The sequence below is a fragment of the Quercus robur genome, chromosome 5 (assembly GCF_932294415.1).
Source record: "Quercus robur chromosome 5, dhQueRobu3.1, whole genome shotgun sequence".
Classification (NCBI taxonomy): Eukaryota; Viridiplantae; Streptophyta; class Magnoliopsida; order Fagales; family Fagaceae; genus Quercus; species Quercus robur.
Window position 1 is genome coordinate 20,058,259 of NC_065538.1, and position 19,439 is coordinate 20,077,697.

General features: G+C 34.3%; 1 protein-coding gene across 3 annotated transcripts; it reads left to right on the plus strand.

Annotated features, from left to right (window-relative positions):
* The first annotated feature begins 1,173 nt into the window (after positions 1-1,173).
* On the plus strand, positions 1,174-13,011 carry LOC126725445 (UPF0481 protein At3g47200-like). 3 transcript variants are annotated; one of them, XM_050430193.1, is made up of 3 exons: positions 1,174-1,866; positions 3,977-4,310; positions 12,225-12,992. In XM_050430193.1, exons 1-3 carry the CDS (start codon positions 1,291-1,293, stop codon positions 12,797-12,799), a joined length of 1,485 nt encoding a protein of 494 aa, XP_050286150.1. In that variant the 5' UTR covers positions 1,174-1,290; the 3' UTR covers positions 12,800-12,992. The 3 variants fall into 3 exon arrangements, with proteins under 3 accessions (XP_050286150.1, XP_050286151.1, XP_050286152.1); XM_050430194.1 differs by lacking the exon at positions 12,225-12,992 and having other exon boundaries at positions 3,977-5,007; XM_050430195.1 differs by lacking the exons at positions 1,174-1,866; positions 3,977-4,310 and adding an exon at positions 9,775-10,393 and having other exon boundaries at positions 11,885-13,011.
* The last annotated feature ends 6,428 nt before the right edge of the window (positions 13,012-19,439 follow it).

The following is a 19,439-nucleotide window of genomic DNA, read 5'->3' on the forward strand; positions in this document are numbered from 1 at the left end:
GCAGCATGCTACCTGTGGGGACACAATTTGTAATGACCCATGAATGACGTTGGACTCGTATGCAAAGGGCCCCGACAATATGATTTGTAGAGAGAGTGGGCTTAAAAGGCATGACCTTGGGCACAGGTAGGCGGTTTTATCGTGGCTTCTATGGAAGCTCTTATATGGGTGGGCTTGGCTTGACTAGCTAAGCCCTTCATTAGTACGGGTTGTAGGACTCAAGTCCTTGGATGGCGTCCGAGGAGCCTTGTATCTGTCCTTTTCTCCCTTTTAGCAGGGATCCCCTTTCTTCTGGGGAGTTTTCCCTTTTATACTCGTGTTCGTTTCCTCCTTTAGAGTCCACGTGTAAGTTTTACCTTTTGGGGTGCAGACCTGTCCTGTCAACCCATACCTCGAGTGGTTTGGGGTCGTTGGGGAAGTTAAAGGGCATGGTTTAGAGTATGGGCTTGTCAGATACAGGGTCTTGTATTATGATGTTGGTAGCTTTTTCCCTTGCCCTGCCCCTACACTCAGTTTGCCCATTTCTTCAGGCATTTCGTGAGGTGCCGAGCATGAGGTCGTCCTCGGCAATGGCTCTCCTCGGCTTGGGCCTTGGGCCCTAATGTAGAGTGGGCCTGGGCCACGAATTCTCTGGCCCCACAATAGTCCCTCAAAATCCTGCTGCCCGACTTTTAGTCGGGGAGGAGGGTTTTGGGTAATGTTGGGCTTACATCATAGCTTGCTCAGATTCTGTACTCTACTTAATATTTGTGTTTTTCCATTTACATGGGAGACGTGCCAAATTAAGAGGCATTCCTTTACCCACTCACGTGGAGTCCTTTGACGCTTCAATACTCAAGGCGCGCCTTCGCGAGGATCTTCAGATCCTACGGTTGCGAATGGCGTTGGAAATTGAGCCAACTCTACCTTGTCCGTAGCATTCCTTGGAAAGCTACATGAGGTATTAATAAGAACAATGTTATACTACATTGAAATGAAAACAATTAAACCAAAAAATTAGTGCACTGTATCATTAATAATGGGAATAATGGTAAATGTTAACAACCTTTTCCACACAAAATAGTTGCTAGCATGGTAAGTAGTAGGGGTCAAAAATGTCTTATCGTAGCTGTAAAAATGGGGCCTCTAACAGAGTTGAGGAAATATTTAATTTTATCTGCTAGACTTGACTTGACCCTGCAGATACCATAATAAGATCAGAGAATTATTGAATCCATTACATAATCATTTTGAATTGCTAAGATCATAGTATCTGGTCATACTTTGCATTCTTCAAAACTTCTCCAAGAAATGGAGCGCAACTTCTTGAACCACATGAGTAGGGAAGCAATTAATAATTCAGATTCACTGCTACTGGGAGTGGGAAGCACTGGTCTGAGAGAAGATATATCCCTTAACCAAAAGCTTGACTACCCCACAATTACAAGTACAAGTTCAACTCCTAATTGGGTGCTCAAGCTTGTCAATGAGTACTCCATGAAAGAAGAATCATTTGTCACCCCAAGATATCGTCCAATGCCATGCACAATGTTCCGGGCTCCTACAAACATGAAACGAGTGGATGAACATGCCTATGACCCTGTGCTTGTCTCTATTGGCCCTTTTCATTACAAGAATCCCCTGCTAAAAGAGATGGAAGAGCATAAACTCCGGTTTCTTTTCGGTTCCATGCGTTATGAAAGCAAGGAAGAAATAGAACACTGGCTCCAACGACTTGCTGAGGCCATGAAGAGTTTGGAAGGGAGAGCAAGATGCTGCTACTCAGAGGCCTTTGAACACATTTCTACAGATGATTTTGTCCGCATGATGGTCATTGATGGTTGCTTCATAATTGAGCTCTTCCGCTATTATCTAAGGAGTGAAAAGGTAGCCACTAATCCATTCCAATTATTTCATTTGCCTAATTTATTTATTTATTTATTATTATTTAATAATTCGAAATAAAGGAATTTGAAGTTTTCATCGGAAGCACTAAGAGATATTAAGATATTAGTTCAATTACAATACTTTTGAAATTTGATTGACTTTGAGGACTTCTTAGTCGTGTGATTTAATAAAGTATAATTAATCTATAAGTTTTGATTTTTTGCAGTAATTGAATTTTTTTACTCTTAAAAAATATGAATTTTATTTTTTCAAGTAGGAACAAAATGAAAATTTTTATAATTTTCTGTTCAACAACATAAAGTTTAGGTCTAGTTTCTTTGGACATAAAACATTTTTCTCATTTTTGGATGTTTGGGATGGTTGAAAACTTCATCAGGCCTAAATCATACACCCTCTTTAAGACTCAAAAGTTTTGGAAATGGCTCCTAAAATTTTAAAAGTAGCACAAAAATAACTTTCAAGTGTACTTTTGGGGAGGTTTCAAGTGTTTGTAGGTGAATCTGTGAGTTTATTAGTGTAGGGGCCAAAATGAACAATTTGGCTCAAACTATATGAGAACGGGTTAGAATGGAGGCCGAGTACAATTAATTTATAGAGGTGGATTGTCAAGGTCAACCCTTCAAGCCTTGGTAACTTTTTTTGATAATTTAAAGAAAGAAAATTGACTAAGATAATAGTTTTAGTAGAGAATAATAGCAAAGAAATAGAGATTCGTATTCAAGCTCTTCCTCTGGATGGCCGAGGAGCAACAGCTCTTAGGATATACATTTCTCGATTACACAGTTCTCGATTCCTCTCTCTATATCTCTATTTCTTCCCCCTTAGATTTTTCTGATCCCCTTTCTAGGAGGATCTTCCTTCCTATATGTAGTTGCTAGGATTGCATACAAGCCTTCTACTTGGATGGTCATTGATCCCTCCTTAGATACTTGTCCTATCACTGCTTTGCTAGTGGTGGCAGAATAGGTTGTAGGTTGTGAGGGCATTGATCAGGATTCATTCTGCCATTAATGCGGCAAGCTAAATTGGTATAGTTCATTAAATGGGAATGTGATAGGTGCTTTATCTAGAAGCTTCCTCCTTCCCTTTCTTGCACACCACTACTTCCTTTCTCAGCCTTTAACCTTATGGCCTTGATGATTTGTTCCCAATCTCCCGAGGAGTGTTTGCTCCTTGTGCTCCTTGGGCGAATTGCCTTCCTCGGTTTCTTTAATTGGACTATCCTAATCGTATTAGGCTTGATCTGATAAATAGTTAGGCCCAGTTGCTCCTTGAGTTGAATCCATTTGTCGATCCTCTTTCTTCGGGCTTCCCCCTTCCACAATTAGTAGATAGTTTTATTATTCTTTTTTGTTGCACTTTTATTTTGACAGTTTTAATTATTAGTCAAATTTTCAACAATTTTATTTTGAATATAGTGCTTATTTTTAATTTTTTTGCATTGTTGTTTTATATTAATATTTTAAAGCTCTGAATTAACGTTTTTATTTAATATTTATATATAATTATATGAAAGTTTGTGATTTTTTCATGAGTCAAACTTTTTTGAAAAAAAATGAGAGCATTTTCAAGAACACAACTAAATACAAATAATTTTCTCTAAAAATGTTTTTAATTGAAATTACTTTAACAAAATTTTTTATGCCGAACCCTTAAACTCATTTCCTTCTCTTATTTATTTATTTATTTTTATTTTTGGGGAAAAAAAAAAAACTTCTAAGCCAGTAAAAAAAAAGATATATACGAAACAAAAGAACTTGTTACAAGTCATATAAAGACCTTTTTCCTTGTTGCCTTATACTGGAAATCATATATAAACACCTTTTTGCCTTGATTGTGACATTAAAAAAGCTAGCAATGATCAAGGCTAGCATATTCTTCAAAAGAAAAAAAGGAAAAATGATTAAGATTCCCCTTTCATTACAAAAGCAAGTCAAGTAAAAAGGAACCCCCACTTATGATCCAAAAAACTAAAATATTGCTGTTTCTAGATGATAAGAAGAAAAATAAATAAATAAATAAAGTGGGGAAAGTGGAAACCTACATTTTATTGAAGGAAATTTTGTTAATCCAATGCATCTTCTTGCAGGAAATTTTAGATGATCCCATCTTCAAAACACGTTGGAAGCCTCCTGTTATTAGGTTGGATTTGGTGAAGCTCGAAAACCAACTACCATTTTTTGTCCTACAAGAATTATATCTACTCACTGGCTTAGGCCACGAGCCTCCTCTCATACATGTTGCACTTAAGTTCCTTGACCCTTTACTCACTCGAGCACAAAAAACACCAATACAAGACCACTTTCTTGAACAAGCACCAGACCATTTACTTGCACTTTTTCACTCAACTTTCAAACCCATATATCATCATCCCCTTCCAAGCTCTTATGGGTCACTGATGCAAGAGAAAAAGTGTTTAATACCTAGTGTTAGGGAGCTCCAACGAATTGGGATTTTCTTCAAGAGCGGAGAGGGTGACCTATTAGACATCAAATATCAAAGTCACCACATGACTGTCTTGACTGGTAGGGCTTCACTAGAGATTCCTCCACTTTTTATTGACTATAAAACTGGACCAATCTTGAGAAATCTTGTTGCCTACGAACAGTGCAATAGAAGTGTGAAACCTTATTTCACATCTTACATTATGTTCTTCGATGGACTTGTGAACACACCCGAAGATGTTCAAATTCTTCGTAACAAGAGGATCTTTTATCATGTTCTGGGTAGCGACCAGGAAGTTTCTGTGCTTCTCAATGATCTCACCAAGAATGTTGCTTCTGATCATTGGCATGAGTGCTACCTTTCTCCACTGATACGGAAAATTTATCTGCGTAGCGATAAGACATACCTCAAGATCATGGCAGCAATAAGACGCGAATATTTTTCTTCCCCAGTCAATACTATATCATATCTTATCACGTTTCTATTATTGTATCTTAGTGTCATTCAGACCATGTTTACTATTATTGCTTACATTCGACCACATCCATGATCATTAAATCTCTAGTAGCATTGAATTGTAAGAAAATTAATTGACTATTATTTCTTGACTAATTGTAGTAACAGCAAGAGTGAGAACCAAGATTGTGGCTATAAAAGAGTGTTTAATTTGTGCTTCGTAATAATTTTATTTTGTAATCATAAGAACATGCCACATAGCTAGGAATAGTATCCTGAGTTGAAGTTAGTGGCAGAGCCAACAATTTGTCATTGGGGATGGGGGACTAGTACTATTAAGTATTAACGCAATTTAATACACAATTATTTTATAAGCATACAAGTGATACCTTCCAAGGTCTAAGTCTATGTCCATGACGCCACACATGACTGTGCTAAATAGTATATGAGGGAGCCATGGAAATTGTCCCATTCTTTAATTAATGGCCAGTATGGGAAGAGGGTGAGGGAAAAAGAGTAGAGGAGAGTTACATGATTTGTTACTTTTTAGACCAAGTGATACCTCCCACGCTCTAGACTGATCAATAAAATCAAAATCTTTTGTCCTCCACTTTATGCCCCAAAGTCCTTAAACTTATCACCTATTCAACTATTAAATTCCTCCTGAATTGCAAAATAATTAAAGTGAAACAGAGACCATAAGTGAGTGGGGTGGGGGGTTCTACTTTCTCACTTTCTTACCTGTTTGGTGGGGGATGAGACATTTTTTATTTTTTATTATTTTAACTAAAGAATTCCACGGCCCGGCACTTGTTACCTATCCCATGCATGACTTTAGTGACTTTATTTTTTATTTTTATACTCTTGAACACCAGCGCTGCCCTGCCACCTGTGTAAATTTTAAGGTATTTTTTTACGAAATAAACTTTTTTTTTTTTAGCTACGAAATAAACTTTAAAAGTATTAGTATTGTATAATAATTATATTACTATATTACAAATTCACTAACAAATTTTGAATAAATTATCTAACCTTTGCAACAAATTCTGAGAAAAATATCATTTAATCTTTAATAAAAAAGATATATTTTAACATCTTTATATAAGTTAAATTATTAAAATTTTCACATTTATTATATTAATTATTATTAAAATAATCATTACCTCGTTAAACTTTAAAAACCTTAAACTTTTTTTTTGCTTTTTTAGTTCTTTGAACCATCCAAGTTTCAAAATCATGTTTTCATGCCAAATGAGGTTGGATATAATATAAGCTTTACATGCAGTGTATCATATGAATAATTAACTTTTAATACAATATGTAGGGTTTAAAAAAGAAAAGAAAAAAGCAATATGTAGAGGTGAGCATGACGCCACATGAAGTATCATTGCCCATGTTATGAAGCAGGAAAATCGTTACTCTTTATTTGTTTTTCTTTGTGATTTTTTTAAGATACCAATGAAAAAGTAGAAATATGTTGATCATGTTTGATTTATAATATTAAAAAGTAGCTGTTAACAACGTTGTCCACAAAAAAATTTGTAAGCTGGTAAGTGGGGTCCCAAATAATAATAACGAGTTATCCTTACTGTATTAATTGATCAGTCGACCCTGATACCAAAATAAGATGAGAGAAGAAGATAATGAATCCACACATGATTATCATTTTGAATTCCTAAATCCTTAATCAGTGCTGCTTAATTTCATGAGTACTCTTCATGATCTGCATGTGAAGATGGATGCTACGTACCTAGATGTTCTTTTGGCCTTGTGCACTTAGCGTAGCTGTATAGGAGGTCCTACTTTGCATTCTTCAAACTTTGTCCAAGAAATGAAGCACGACTTCATAAACCGCATGGCATTTTCAGATTCACCACTACCAGGAAGCACAGGTCTGACAGAAGATATATCCCTTAACCAAAGTACAATCACAATTCCTAATTGAAATGGGTGGTCAAGCTTGTCCATGACTCCATGAAAAGAAGAGAATTATTCATTTATTTGCCACCCCAAGATATTCTTCGACGCCATGCACAATGTTCCGAGCTCCTACAAACATAAGACGAGTGGATAAACATGCCTATGACCTTGTGGTTGTCTCTATTGGCCCTTTTCATTAAAAGAAGGCACTGGTACAAGGGCAAAAACTCCAGTTTCTTTTCAGTTTGACGCGTTATCAAAGCAAGGAAGAAAGAGAACATAGACTTCAACATCTTGCTGAGGCCATGAAGAGGTTGGAAGGGAGAGCAAGACAGTGCTACTCGGAGACCTTTGAAGACATTCTACAGATTTTTTTGTCCGCATGATGGCCAATGATGGTTGCTTCATATATACTTGAGCTCTTCCGCTATTATCAGAGGACTGAAAAGGTAACCACTAATTAATAATCCATTCCATTAATTTCCTATGCCTGATCTATTCAATACAGATTAATTAAAATGACTTTGATGACTCAGATGTATAATTCAATAAAGTAGGAGTATTAATCATGGTTTTATTTTTATTTTTATTTTTTTTTAAGGTAACTAAAATTTTCGTTTACTCCCAAAAAAAAAAAAATTTGCCAGAAAAAATTCAAAATTTCATAATAGAATGCCACTTCAACAACATGAAATCAATCCCACCAACCCCACCTTCTCTTTTCTTCTTCTCCGCTATCTCTCACTAAACTCTTTGTTTTCTCTTCCTCTTGGGCCCCTTTTACTTTGTAGCTTGGGCCCCTCTCTTCCAAAATCATCAACCCAACTCATGTAAATCCAAATTTTATTAAAAACATAAAATTCAATGAAAAAAAAATTAACAAAAGAGAGACCTAGAAAGTAGCCGAGATTGAGAGAGAGATTCGGGCCCCTCCCCTCTAAAATCATCAATCCAACTCCTGTAAATCCAAATTTTATTAAAAGCAAATGAAAAAAAAAAAAAAAAAAAAAGGAAACCTAGAAAGTAGCCGAGATTGAGAGAGAGCTCTTTGATGATATACATTGAAAGGGAAATGACTTTGACATTTGATTTGTATTCAATCATAGATAATTTGGAAGATTTAAAAGAGTTACAAGTTCTCTTTTCATAAATAATGTACTACAAAACAACAATGTTTTGTGTCTTTTGTCTTTGTTGGTAGATGATTGTATCTTAATATATTAAGAAACAATGTTTTGTATATTTGTCTTGGTTGATAGTTTGTTAACTATATGGATGCTTATTTGAAGTTATTTATTTATTTTTAATTTTATTTCACTTATCTTTGACCCCCTTGCTTGAAATTCTGGATCCATCCCTAATATCATTGATGTGTAATTAAACTTCAAAGAATGTCATTACTCTCTCTCTCTCTCTCTCATAAACGTAGGTATCATTATTTTGGGTTTAATTTTTGGTTCTATTGATTCTGTGAAATTTGTCAAAATCACAATTTTGGGTTACCCACAAAAAATCTCAACAGATTACGGTGTTGACATTGATTTGGGTGGAGGGGCTGTGATGGCCGTCTCAGAAAATTGCAAATGGATGTGTTCAAAATTGAGGCTTTGGTTGTTTTGAAACTTGATAGATAGTGAGAGTTGGAGATATAGTGCCCGTTTGGATAGCACGTCTCACTGCGTTTGCGTTTTCCTTTTTTTTTTTTTTTTTTTTTTTTTTTCTCCAGCCGCATATTGTTGACTTTTCAGCCATGAACAGTGACTTATATACTGTTCATGGGTCCCACAAACTTCACTTTTTATCAACTTTTTCATTAAAAATGGGTCCCACGGTACTATTCACACATTTAAAAATTATTTTGCTACAGTGTTTTCAGTTTCAGTTTTCAGTTTCAGCAAAAATAAGCTCAATCCAAACGGACCCATAGGGGTGGTGTTTATAATGAAACCACATATTGCAAATGAGTTTTGACCTATGAGATCTTTTTTCCTTTTTTTTGGCCACGAGAGAGAGAGAAAAAACAAACTCAACAGAGAGAGAGAGAGATAGGCTCCACGTGAAGGCCAGGAGAGAGAGGTGGGAGGTAAAGGCTGTGCGTGAGTGAGAGAGAATCAATTCTGAAGGCTATGATATTTTAAAATTGTTGAGTTCTTTTTTTTTTTTAATTGAAAATAAATAAATATATTAATGATGTGAAAATTTGTAAAGACTACAAAACTTATATGTCACAAAATTCTGAAGGCTATGATATTTTAAAATTGTCGAGTTTTTTTTTTTTTTAATTGAAAATAAATAAATATATTAATGATATGAAAATTTGTAAAGACTACAAAACTTATATGTCACAACCTAAGGAAGTCAACTATTGGTCAAATGTGCTCAATTTTATAGTATTTATAAATTAATAACATGTAAAAGTGTTATTTATTTATTTTTTTAATAGTACAATATGTAGAGGTAAGCATGACACATCATTGTATATGTCATGACTCATAAAGTAAGAAACGTGTTACTTAAATAATAGTACTAATGTAGATTTTAGTTAATTCAATTGATAAAATTTTTAATATTTGAATAAAATATTTTGGGTTTAATTTTCGCTTACATAAAAAATCGATTGGTATTTTAGTCTAATAATAAAGAATTACCATAAAACCAAATGCAATATATTAAAACTCTTTCAAAACTGATATAGCTAATGATACTAACAAACTTTATCTGTCATGTTTATCCCCCCCCGCCCCCCACCACACCAAAAAAAAAAAAAAAAAAAAAAGGCTTTATCTGACTTGTCTGTACAATTGTACGTAATTTTTAAATGATACTAACAACATTTTCCACGTTAAATACTTGCAAGCTGGTGACTGGTGAGTGGGTATCAAAAAAGGTCGTACCCTAGCTGTATTATTTTTGCAGACATTAATGGATCCTCTAAAAGAGTTGATGAAATTAATAAATAATTTATCTACTAGAGTAATTGACCCTGCAGAATAGTGCAGATACCAAAATAAGATTAAAGAATTATTGAACCCGTCACATAATCATTTTGAATTGCTAAATTCTTAATTAGTATTGCTTATATAGGTCATACCTCTCCTTGAAAAAAAATATAGGTCATACTCTACGTTCTGCAAAATTTGTCCAAGAAATGGACCGCATCGGTAGGGAAGAAATTTCAGATTCTCTGCTCCTGGGAAGAACTGGTCTGAGAGAAGATATATCTCCTAACCAAAGTCTTGATGACCCCACAAGTACAAGTACAAGTTTAACTCCTAATTGGGTGCTCGAGTTTGTCAATGACTCCATGAGGGAAATGTTATTTGCCACCCCCAGATATTGTCAAATGTCATGCACAATGTTTCGAGCTCCTACAAACATGAGACGAGTGGATGAACATGCTTATGACCCTGTGCTTGTCTCTATTGGCCCTTTTCATTACAAGAACGCACTGCTACAAGGGCAAAAATTCCAGTTTCTTTTCAGTTTGATGCGTTATCAAAGCAAGGAAGAAAGAGAACACAGGCTTCAACGTCTTGCTGAGGCCATGAAGAGGTTGGAAGGGAGAGCAAGAGGGTGCTACTCGGAGGCCTTTAAAGACATTTCTTCAGATGATTTTGTTCGCATGATGGTCATTGATGGTTGGTTCATACTTGAGCTCTTCCGCCATCATCTAAGGACTGAAAAGGTAACCACTAATACGTTCCTATTTAAATGATTCCATGTGTTGGAAACTTGGAATCCTATTCCTTTCTTTTTTTATGTGTATGTGTGTTAGTTCCTAGAAGGAAAGGGTGAGGGATTAATTATTATCTCATATTTCTAAAAAGTATGTTATATGTAGTACTGACTTTGAATTAGGTGAGTGTGTTTGTTAGGTTTGATTTTTTATGGTAACTAAAATTTTTCAACTCATAAAAATGATAAAATAAAAACTTAAAAATTTTTAAGTTTGAACAAAATAGTAGAATTTGATAATACTTGGCCGGTTCAATATCTAGCTTAAAACATCTCCCTCACTAACTTATTTCGATAAAAAAATTAAAGTAGAAGAAGGGAATGAAATAGTGTAGGCATTTTTGTTGATTTATTTTTTCTTCTATTGTAATATTTCTTTTAATTAAGTTTAATACTAGGGATGCTATAAATTTTATTATATAAGTCTTATATACTAATATCCAATGTTTTAAAAACCGAACCGGGACAAAACCGGATTTGCCTCTGATTCCCTGCTTTTTTTGGTTTTGACCGGTTTTACTCGATTTTACTTTGGTTTTAGGCATTTTTCCTAGACCAAATTGGCCTCTAGTTCCCAGATCAACTGATCGGACTGATTGGTCCGGTACACTTTTTAAAACCTTGCTAATATCTCAATTTTAAATTACAAGATATATAAGAAAAAATAAAAAAAATAATTTATTATGATATTAATGTATTAGGATATTTCAAGTTTTTTTATTATTATTATTATAGAGGACTCACAAACTAACGTGTTAATTTTTAAATAAAAAAATTAAGAAATATATTTATTATGTTGTTGATGTATTATTAATTAACTTCATTATCATATTAGCGTACATTTTTTTTTTATAGTAAAGTTAATACTTAAAATATATTTTTTGAAAAGGGAAAGTGTTTTTGTCTTGTACTTGGAATCATATAAAGTCCCTTTTATTTTCTTCATTATGTGATTAAATAAATAGTTTTGTTGTAATGATCAAGCTAACATATTCATCGTGGGTTCCAATTAGCTCAATTGGTATGTAAAATATTGGATGATTGAATAAGAAATCTGGGGTTTAATTTCCGCTTGTACCAAAAGTTGATTGGTGTTTTGGTCTGATGATAAAGAGCATTATCAAAAGCGAACGCTATAAGTTGAAATTCTCCACAAAAAAGAAAAAGAAAAAAAAAAAAAGCTAGCATATTCATCCAAAAATAACAAAAATATAAATGATTAAGAGGCTAGGCCTTGGTCATTGACAACAGAAATTGTATATTTTATCTCATAATGAAGAAAAAAAAAGGACTTTATATGATTCTAACTTCGAAGTAAAAGACAAAAACACTTTCCCTTTTCAAAAAATATATTATAAGTATTAACTTTACCATTAAATAATGTACGCTAATGTGATAATAAACCAGATCCCTTTTATAAATCCCATTTATCTTCTTGCAGGAAATTGTAGACGATCCCATTTTTAAAACACGTTGGAAGCTACCTGTAATTAGGTTGGATTTACTGAAGCTCGAAAACCAAATACCATTTTTTGTCCTACAAGAATTATATTTGCCCACTGGCTCAAGCCATGAGCGTCCTCTCGTAGATGTTGCGCTTGAGTTTTTTGGCCCTTTACTCGCTCGAGCACAAAGAACACCAGCACATGATAACTCTCTTGCACAAGCACAAGCACCCGACCATTTACTTGCACTATTTCACTCAACTTTCATCCCCAATGAGACTCTTAATATTCCACGTGCTAATGGTTCCCCGAAGCGAGACAAAATGTGTTTAATACCTAGTGTCAGGGAGCTCCAACGAGTTGGGATTTTCTTAAAGAGTGGAGAGGGTGACCTATTAGACATCAAATACCATAGCCACCACATGACAGTCTTGACTGGTAGGGCTTCACTAGAGATTCCTCCTCTTTTCATTGACCATAAAACTGGACCTATATTGAGAAATCTTGTTGCCTATGAACAATGCGATAAAACTGTAAAACCTTATTTCACATCTTATATTATGTTCTTCGATGGACTTGTGAACACTCCCGAAGACGTTCAAATTCTTCGTAATAAGAAGATCTTTTATCATGTTCTGGGCAGCGACAATGAAGTTTCTGAGCTTCTCAATGATCTCACTAAGGATGTTGCTTATGATTGGCATGAGTGCTACCTTTCTCCACTGATATATAACATTTGTTTGCGTAGCAATAAGGCATACCTCAAGATTCAGGCAGCGATAAGACGTGAATATTTTTCTTCACCAGTCAATTGTATATCATATCTTATCACGTTTCTTTTATTGTATCTTACTATCATTCAGACCATGTTTACTGTTTTTGCTTACATTAGACCACGCCATGATAATTAAATTTCAAGTAGGATTGAATTGTATGATAATTTGCAGTTACCCTTGTGACTATTAGTATTTCTCAAGTAGTAACATTAAGATGTATTTAACAAGATTGTGGCCTGGAAAGGAAAGTGTTTCTTTGATGTGTGCTTCGTTATTTTTTATTTTGTAATCACTAGATTATGGAACGCACTCGTGTGCAATATAGTATTTGGGGGAGCCGTTGAAATTGTCCCATTCTTCAAGTGTTTTAAAGGTTTTAAAATAGCTATTCAATATTAGAGGTAGAGACTAATCAATAATATCAAAATCCTTTGTTCTTGTTTTCTCAAAAAAAAAAAAAAAAAAAAAATCCTTTGTCCTTGACATTAAAATAAAAAAAGACCATTCCTCCGATTTATTCATAAAGTCCTTAACTTACGACTATTAAATTCCCCCCAAAAAAATTGCGCATTAACATTTTATTTTACTTACGCAAAATAATTAACAAAAGAAAAACTATTTTTCCATTTCCTATCTCACAAGCCTCTTGAAATGCCCTGCATCACACAAGCCTCCCAGAACTGAGTAGTATAGCAGTAGAATGACCAATGCTCAATTGTATCTCTACTAGATTTACACATGCAATGCCAATGATTTTGAAAAAGTTTAGGGGCAAAAAACTAAATTTATGCAAACCTTAGGGAATGGAACATATGTTAGCTTATTATTTTTGAAATGTGCAAACCTGTTTAGCTGTTTTACTTGAAATTGATCTGAAGTTTGTAATTGTAAGACAAATATATGAACCAAATTCTGAAGATAGGAAATCCAGAGAGTTTAATGTCACAGTTATGTGATTCTTTTGCAACCCAATGCATGATTTATATGAACCAAATTCTGAAGATAGGAAATCCCAATTTGTGTGATTTAAAGGTGATACTTTAGCTTGAAAATGATTGCCTCTTTTACAACAAGCAAGTGATTATTGAAAAGGTAATGTGTAGAGTGTTGGCAGGAATTACAAGACTTGTTTTGGGTAGGAATGTGTTTAGGAAGAAAAAAAATAAAAAAAATAAAAATTATTACCAATAGCCGTGTTTTTATAAACGCGGCTATAGGTTTTACAGGTCTTTGGGCAGAAACGTGTTTAGGAAGAAAAAAATAGAAAAAAAAAATTATTACCAATAGCATAAAAACGCGGCTATAGGTCCCCCTATAGTTGCATTTTGCCACCCTATAAGCTGAGACCTATAGCTGCGTTTTTTACAAAAACGCGGTTATAAGTTCGACCTATAGTTGCATTTTGAAAAAACGTAGCCCAAAGCGGGTCTATAGGTCTCAACTTATGGGTTGTGGAAAAACACAGCCATAGGGTGATCTATAGCCGCGTTTATAAAAACGCGGCTATAGGTCCCAGTAGGAGGCTATTGTCACGCAGTTTATAAAAACGCGGCTATAGGTCCCAATAAGAGGCTATTGTCATGCAGGATAGGCTGCGTTTGAAAATGCGGCTATAGAAACACAGCTTGCAGCCTGTAGCCATGTTTTAAGGTCTATAGCTGCGTTTTTCAAATGTGGCTATAGACCTCATTTTTTGTAGTGCTTTTGGAATCACCTTATCACCATAATCAATTAAACAAACAAGATTCCAGTGAAGATTTTGTATTTGGGAAGGTCTTTATTTTAGATAGTTAGATAGTAGAGGAGGGGGAGATAGAAGTATGATTCGTATCAAAACTACACAACCCCTCAAAAGATGTCATTACTACTAAGTTGTTACTCGAACCCTTCCTACATGGGAAATTAAGAAAGTTAGATTGAGTAATCTAATACACTTACAATAATGCTATAAATGCAACAAATTTTCACACCTTTGTTTACAATATTATTGAAGGTGGTAAATAATAATAGTGCAATATTAATTTTTAATGGGACTATTATTAATATCAATTTTATAGTACAAACTGTAACCTATCTCCTTAGAAATGGTAAAAAAAAGGTTGTACATATAGATGTACTCATACATCTAGATGTACTCATACATCTCTGGATGACTTACTAGAGGTATTTAGAAATAGGCTAAATTACAAAATAAAGTTTTAAACTTTGCTCAAAATTCAATTCAATCAAATAAATTATAAAAATGACATTATTTTGGTATTTTTGAGTTTCTTATAAATTTTAAAAAAATATTAAAAAAACAAATACAATTTTTTGATTAAAAAAAAAAAGAAATTGACTTTTGCTGGGGTCAAATTAAGGGAAGAATACTGTAGGGTCACGTTTTTCAAGCCAAGCCCAAGATGCATGAAACCTTAAGCCAGTGAGCCCAGTACAATGAATTTGTAGAGAGTGGGCCAAAGAGCTAGGTTTTAGCGTATGAACAACGGTTATCACGGTGTTCTTGATGATCAAGTTTGTGACAGGTTAGATTCATCTGAGAGGGTTGGTCCTCGACCTGGCCTGAGGAGCCCTCTTTTAGGGCCTCTGGTGTGTTGGGGGGTCTCCGCCCCGCCTCTCTGTCTCTCTTTACTTCCTTTTTATAGTAATTTTCTTCCTCCTGAATGAGGTCCTTAGGGTAGGTACTTGTCCCATCAACCCTTCCCTCAAGTTGTTGGGAGTGGTTGTAAGGACAGAGAAGTATGACCGTGTCAGGCACAAGACACTGAATGCAATAATGACAGCCTTTCCTTTAGACACTTTCGGTGTCCTTTTCTACTTTAGTACTTTTCCTGCTCTGTGGGACAATAGGGAGTGTCACTATTAGTTGCAGGTTGCCTCCATCCTTGGCTATGCCCATGCCGAGGAGGGTTCTCCCCATGGCCGAGGAGGGGCTTTTCCTCCCCATGACCGAGGAGAGGTTTTCCTTTGGGCTGGACCCTTGGCCCAATGTAGACATTGACATGGGCCTACTGGTCTTTTATCCCCACAAAAGAAAGAGAGGCAGTCCATAAACTTTCCAAACAACTACTTCCTAGTTCCTAGTAACCAAAAAAAAAAAAAAAATGATTCGTTTCAATTTGGCCGAAACCTAACATCATCAAATCATATTTTTCACTCCTCCTCACACACATTCTTTCTCTCGCCCTCACAACCACCATTCACGATGGTTCTACCATCATCCACCCCACGGTTGTCGTAGCTAGACTTGAAGTTTGTGACAAGGCGTAAACTGATCCCAAGGAATTTGGTGTCCATCGCCACACATGGGGGAAGTTGCCCATGATACCTCGTATAAGGGAGAACTCCAATTCTAGATTATTCTCCCACACCTCCCAAATTTTGGAACATCTCGCTCTTCGATAACAATGATTTTGGATCACGCAAAAACAATCATGCGATTAGCCCAACAAATTAGACTAGATTTGTTCAAAATGCATTAGAGATTATAGAAAAGTTAAGGGATTGAGAAACAAAATTCTAGAGAGAGAATCAAAGAGGGATTTTTTATTCTTAAATATATATATATATATATATATATTTTTGGGTTCTCTCTATCTAGGGTTTGTTTGTATATATTTTATATATATATATATATATGGTGAATGATTGTCTTTTTTTTCTTCTTCTATATTTTGATTCTTTGTTTGGTTGCAGAGAGGAAAAAAAAAAAGAAAAGAAGAGGATTGTTAACACTAGTCGGAGACTCGGAGCAAAAAATGTGAATGGGTTTTGTGAATTTTTGCTACTTTGACGAATTTGAGTTGTGGGTTTTGTGTCATTAGGCCATTAGCAGCTGCTAGTGAGGAGGTTTGCAGGTGTTGAAGGGATGTTGGTGTGGTTTGCTCGGTATCATTAATTTTGGGTTTTCATTTTTGAATTAGATTTCAGATTTTTGTTTTTCTATTTTCAGTATTCTTGAAAATCAAATCAATTTTTTTCCTAATTTTTTATAGATTTTTAATTTAAAAAAATTCAAAAATCTCAAAACTTTATCATTATGTTTTTTAGACATTTAATGGCGCAACCTACTATGGGAAGTAAATGGAAGGATTGAACTGAAAACACATAAAAAATTAGAAGACTAAAATGAATAAAATTAAGTTACATGATTTAATTAAATTTTGGATAAAGTAAGATAGTGAAATTGTAAGAAAAATTATGTTTTTATATTCACTATTCATATTCACATGATTCTTCAAAAAAATATAAATAAAAATTAAAAAAAAAAAAAAAAAACCTATTCATATACACATTTGCATGAAAAAATATGTAATATGATTGTCCAAATGGTTATTTAACCTTAAAAATATTATAATTCAGTACTCAATACAATAGGATAAGTGGGCCAGTTTTGTGACCTCTCTGTTTGGAGCTCCCAAGCCCTTGCTCAATTCCAGCGTATCACAAATCTTTGCAAGTGCGTGCCTCCTCTAGCTAGGCCTTGCATCCTTTACATGTACAACGCTGTGATGACTTGTGAGTTTCAGAAAATCCTTGTCATTGTTAGTGGGCATTTTTATGGATCTTCCATGTCTTTAAGGTCTAAACAGTGTTTATATTTATTAAATACCCACCATTAATATTACAGGAAGCCCTAAACTAAATACTTATCATATATGGTTGGTCTATTCTTGGCTGGAAACCACAGACACGGCATTTGGGCTGTCATGTCTGTGTCCGACACGTATGAGATACAGGAAACATGTTGGACACGGCTGCATGTGTGTCCCAGCCGTATGTTTTTTTATTTTATTTTTCAAAAATAACAGATACGTACAGCCTATTTCCAAAAAGAGAAAAAAGAAAAAGAGAAACGCACTGTACCTATCGTGCCAATCTTCTCACCTCACTAGCAAACCCAGCTCTTAGATTTATTTCTCTTTTACAGTTTTCCCCATTTGCCCTTTTTCCTTGTTTTGTCTATGTTAATCGTTTTCTTGTTCTGTTTGCCTCGTACTGATACACGTGAAGAGCTCATTTATTGTTAGTCACCCACACGAATAAAAAATGTGTAAAAAGATGGTTCTTTTCAAATTTTTGTCTTTTATGAGTTAAAAGTCCACCACCCATAAAGCTAGGTAATTAAATTTTTTACAATTCTTTATTGGTTATCTAGGTAGACAATAAACGGATGTGTATATCATTAATATGCTTCTAAAATAATTTTTAACAATTATTTAAAAAATAATAATTTTTTTGTTATAATTTTTTTATATAATCTTTCAAATGTATATATATATATATATATATAATTAACTAATTGTTATACATGTTCATACTGAATCTGTGTCCTAATTTATAAAAAATTGCTTTGTCATTATGTCCTACACATACATGTATCTTTATCCGTGATTGTATTCGTGTTTGTACTTCTTAGCTTCTTGGACTTCCATCAAATTTTGAATCTCAAACCATATTTATTGCTTCATTTGTGTTTCTACTATAAAGATGATTTCAAGGTTTTTTCCTTGTTTATATATCTTCTGACCATAGGCTAGCTCATATTATCAACAGGCTAAGGATGTGTGTTGGAATTCATTTATTGGTGGTAGTGTGATACTTTTTGATAGAATGAATGGCTATTCTACCCGAAGATTTTATGTGAAATGGTAGGACCATACTTTCTAACGGATATACCATGGATGCTTTGGTCAAGTTCGGCCATCCAGAGCAAAGCTGACAACCACACAGAGGAGAAAAAGGTGCCTAATTCCTCTAGAGACTAGAGAGTTGGATATTGCCTCTCGGAATACCATTTGCTAGAATAGAATATGAAACGATGGAGATGCACATTAAGCAAAACATTCTTCAAGAGCATACAATCCTTGCTATCATAAGTTTTACTCATGTCATGCTTCATGGCCATTTGACCCGTCTTGCCTTTTCTTTTGGATTTCATGCTATGCAATAACTTATATGCCATTGTCACATTATTTGTAATAGAGGACAGCTCAAGGCCTAAGGCCCCACCAGTCCACAGAAATTTATAAGGGTCCCAAGGCCCCATTTCATAAGCAAAAGATCCAAAAAAAATTGTAACGAAAGATCTCAAAATTGTAGAAAGATAACTGGTAATTTTATTTTTTTTTTTAAAGAAAAAATATGTGGGTTTTGCATTCTTTTTCCTACCTTTAAGAAAGTCCCTAAACTATTATAAGCAAAAAGAAATTTAAACCTATTGAAACAATAAATGTTTCACAAAATTAAATTGTTACCAATGTATCAAATAATAATTGACAATTAATTTTCCTTATCATTTGTAAAAATGAGATAAATAAATGCTAAATGCAAAAACTTAATTAATAATTTTACAATTCAAAAAATAGGAACAGGTTTTAAGAAATAAAAAATAAAATATAGAAAGTGCCATAAAATGTATGGAGTCTATCCTATTTGTAATGAGTCTGCCAAAATGAAAAGCACTAGAAATCTGAGATAGTACAAGGGAGAACACATTTAAAAAGGTTAGCAAGAACTTATGATAGTATGATACTAATACGCCTGTTATATATATCATCCTTTTGGGATTTTTGACTTTAGGCAATAGAGTTAAATCTTAAATGGGTATAACTGATTTATAAGTCTGAACAAGTGCTTCCTTCCTTCCAAGGACAATAATGGTTCTTACTTCTCACAGTTAGATCTTCGCAGCGCAAATGATGTGCACCGATTCGTACCATTATCAGGAATTGTGCTTTCCAGAAAAATAAAAAATAAAAAAAATAAAATTCCA

Excerpts from the sequence above, each read along its gene's own strand:
- LOC126725445 (XM_050430193.1), top strand. The coding sequence starts at position 1,291 with ATGGAGCGCAACTTCTTGAACCACATGAGTAGGGAAGCAATTAATAAT. Across the intron at positions 1,867-3,976 it reads ATTATCTAAGGAGTGAAAAG|GAAATTTTAGATGATCCCAT; the intron begins GTAGCCACTAAT and ends ATCTTCTTGCAG. Across the intron at positions 4,311-12,224 it reads AGAGAAAAAGTGTTTAATAC|CTAGTGTCAGGGAGCTCCAA; the intron begins CTAGTGTTAGGG and ends TGTGTTTAATAC.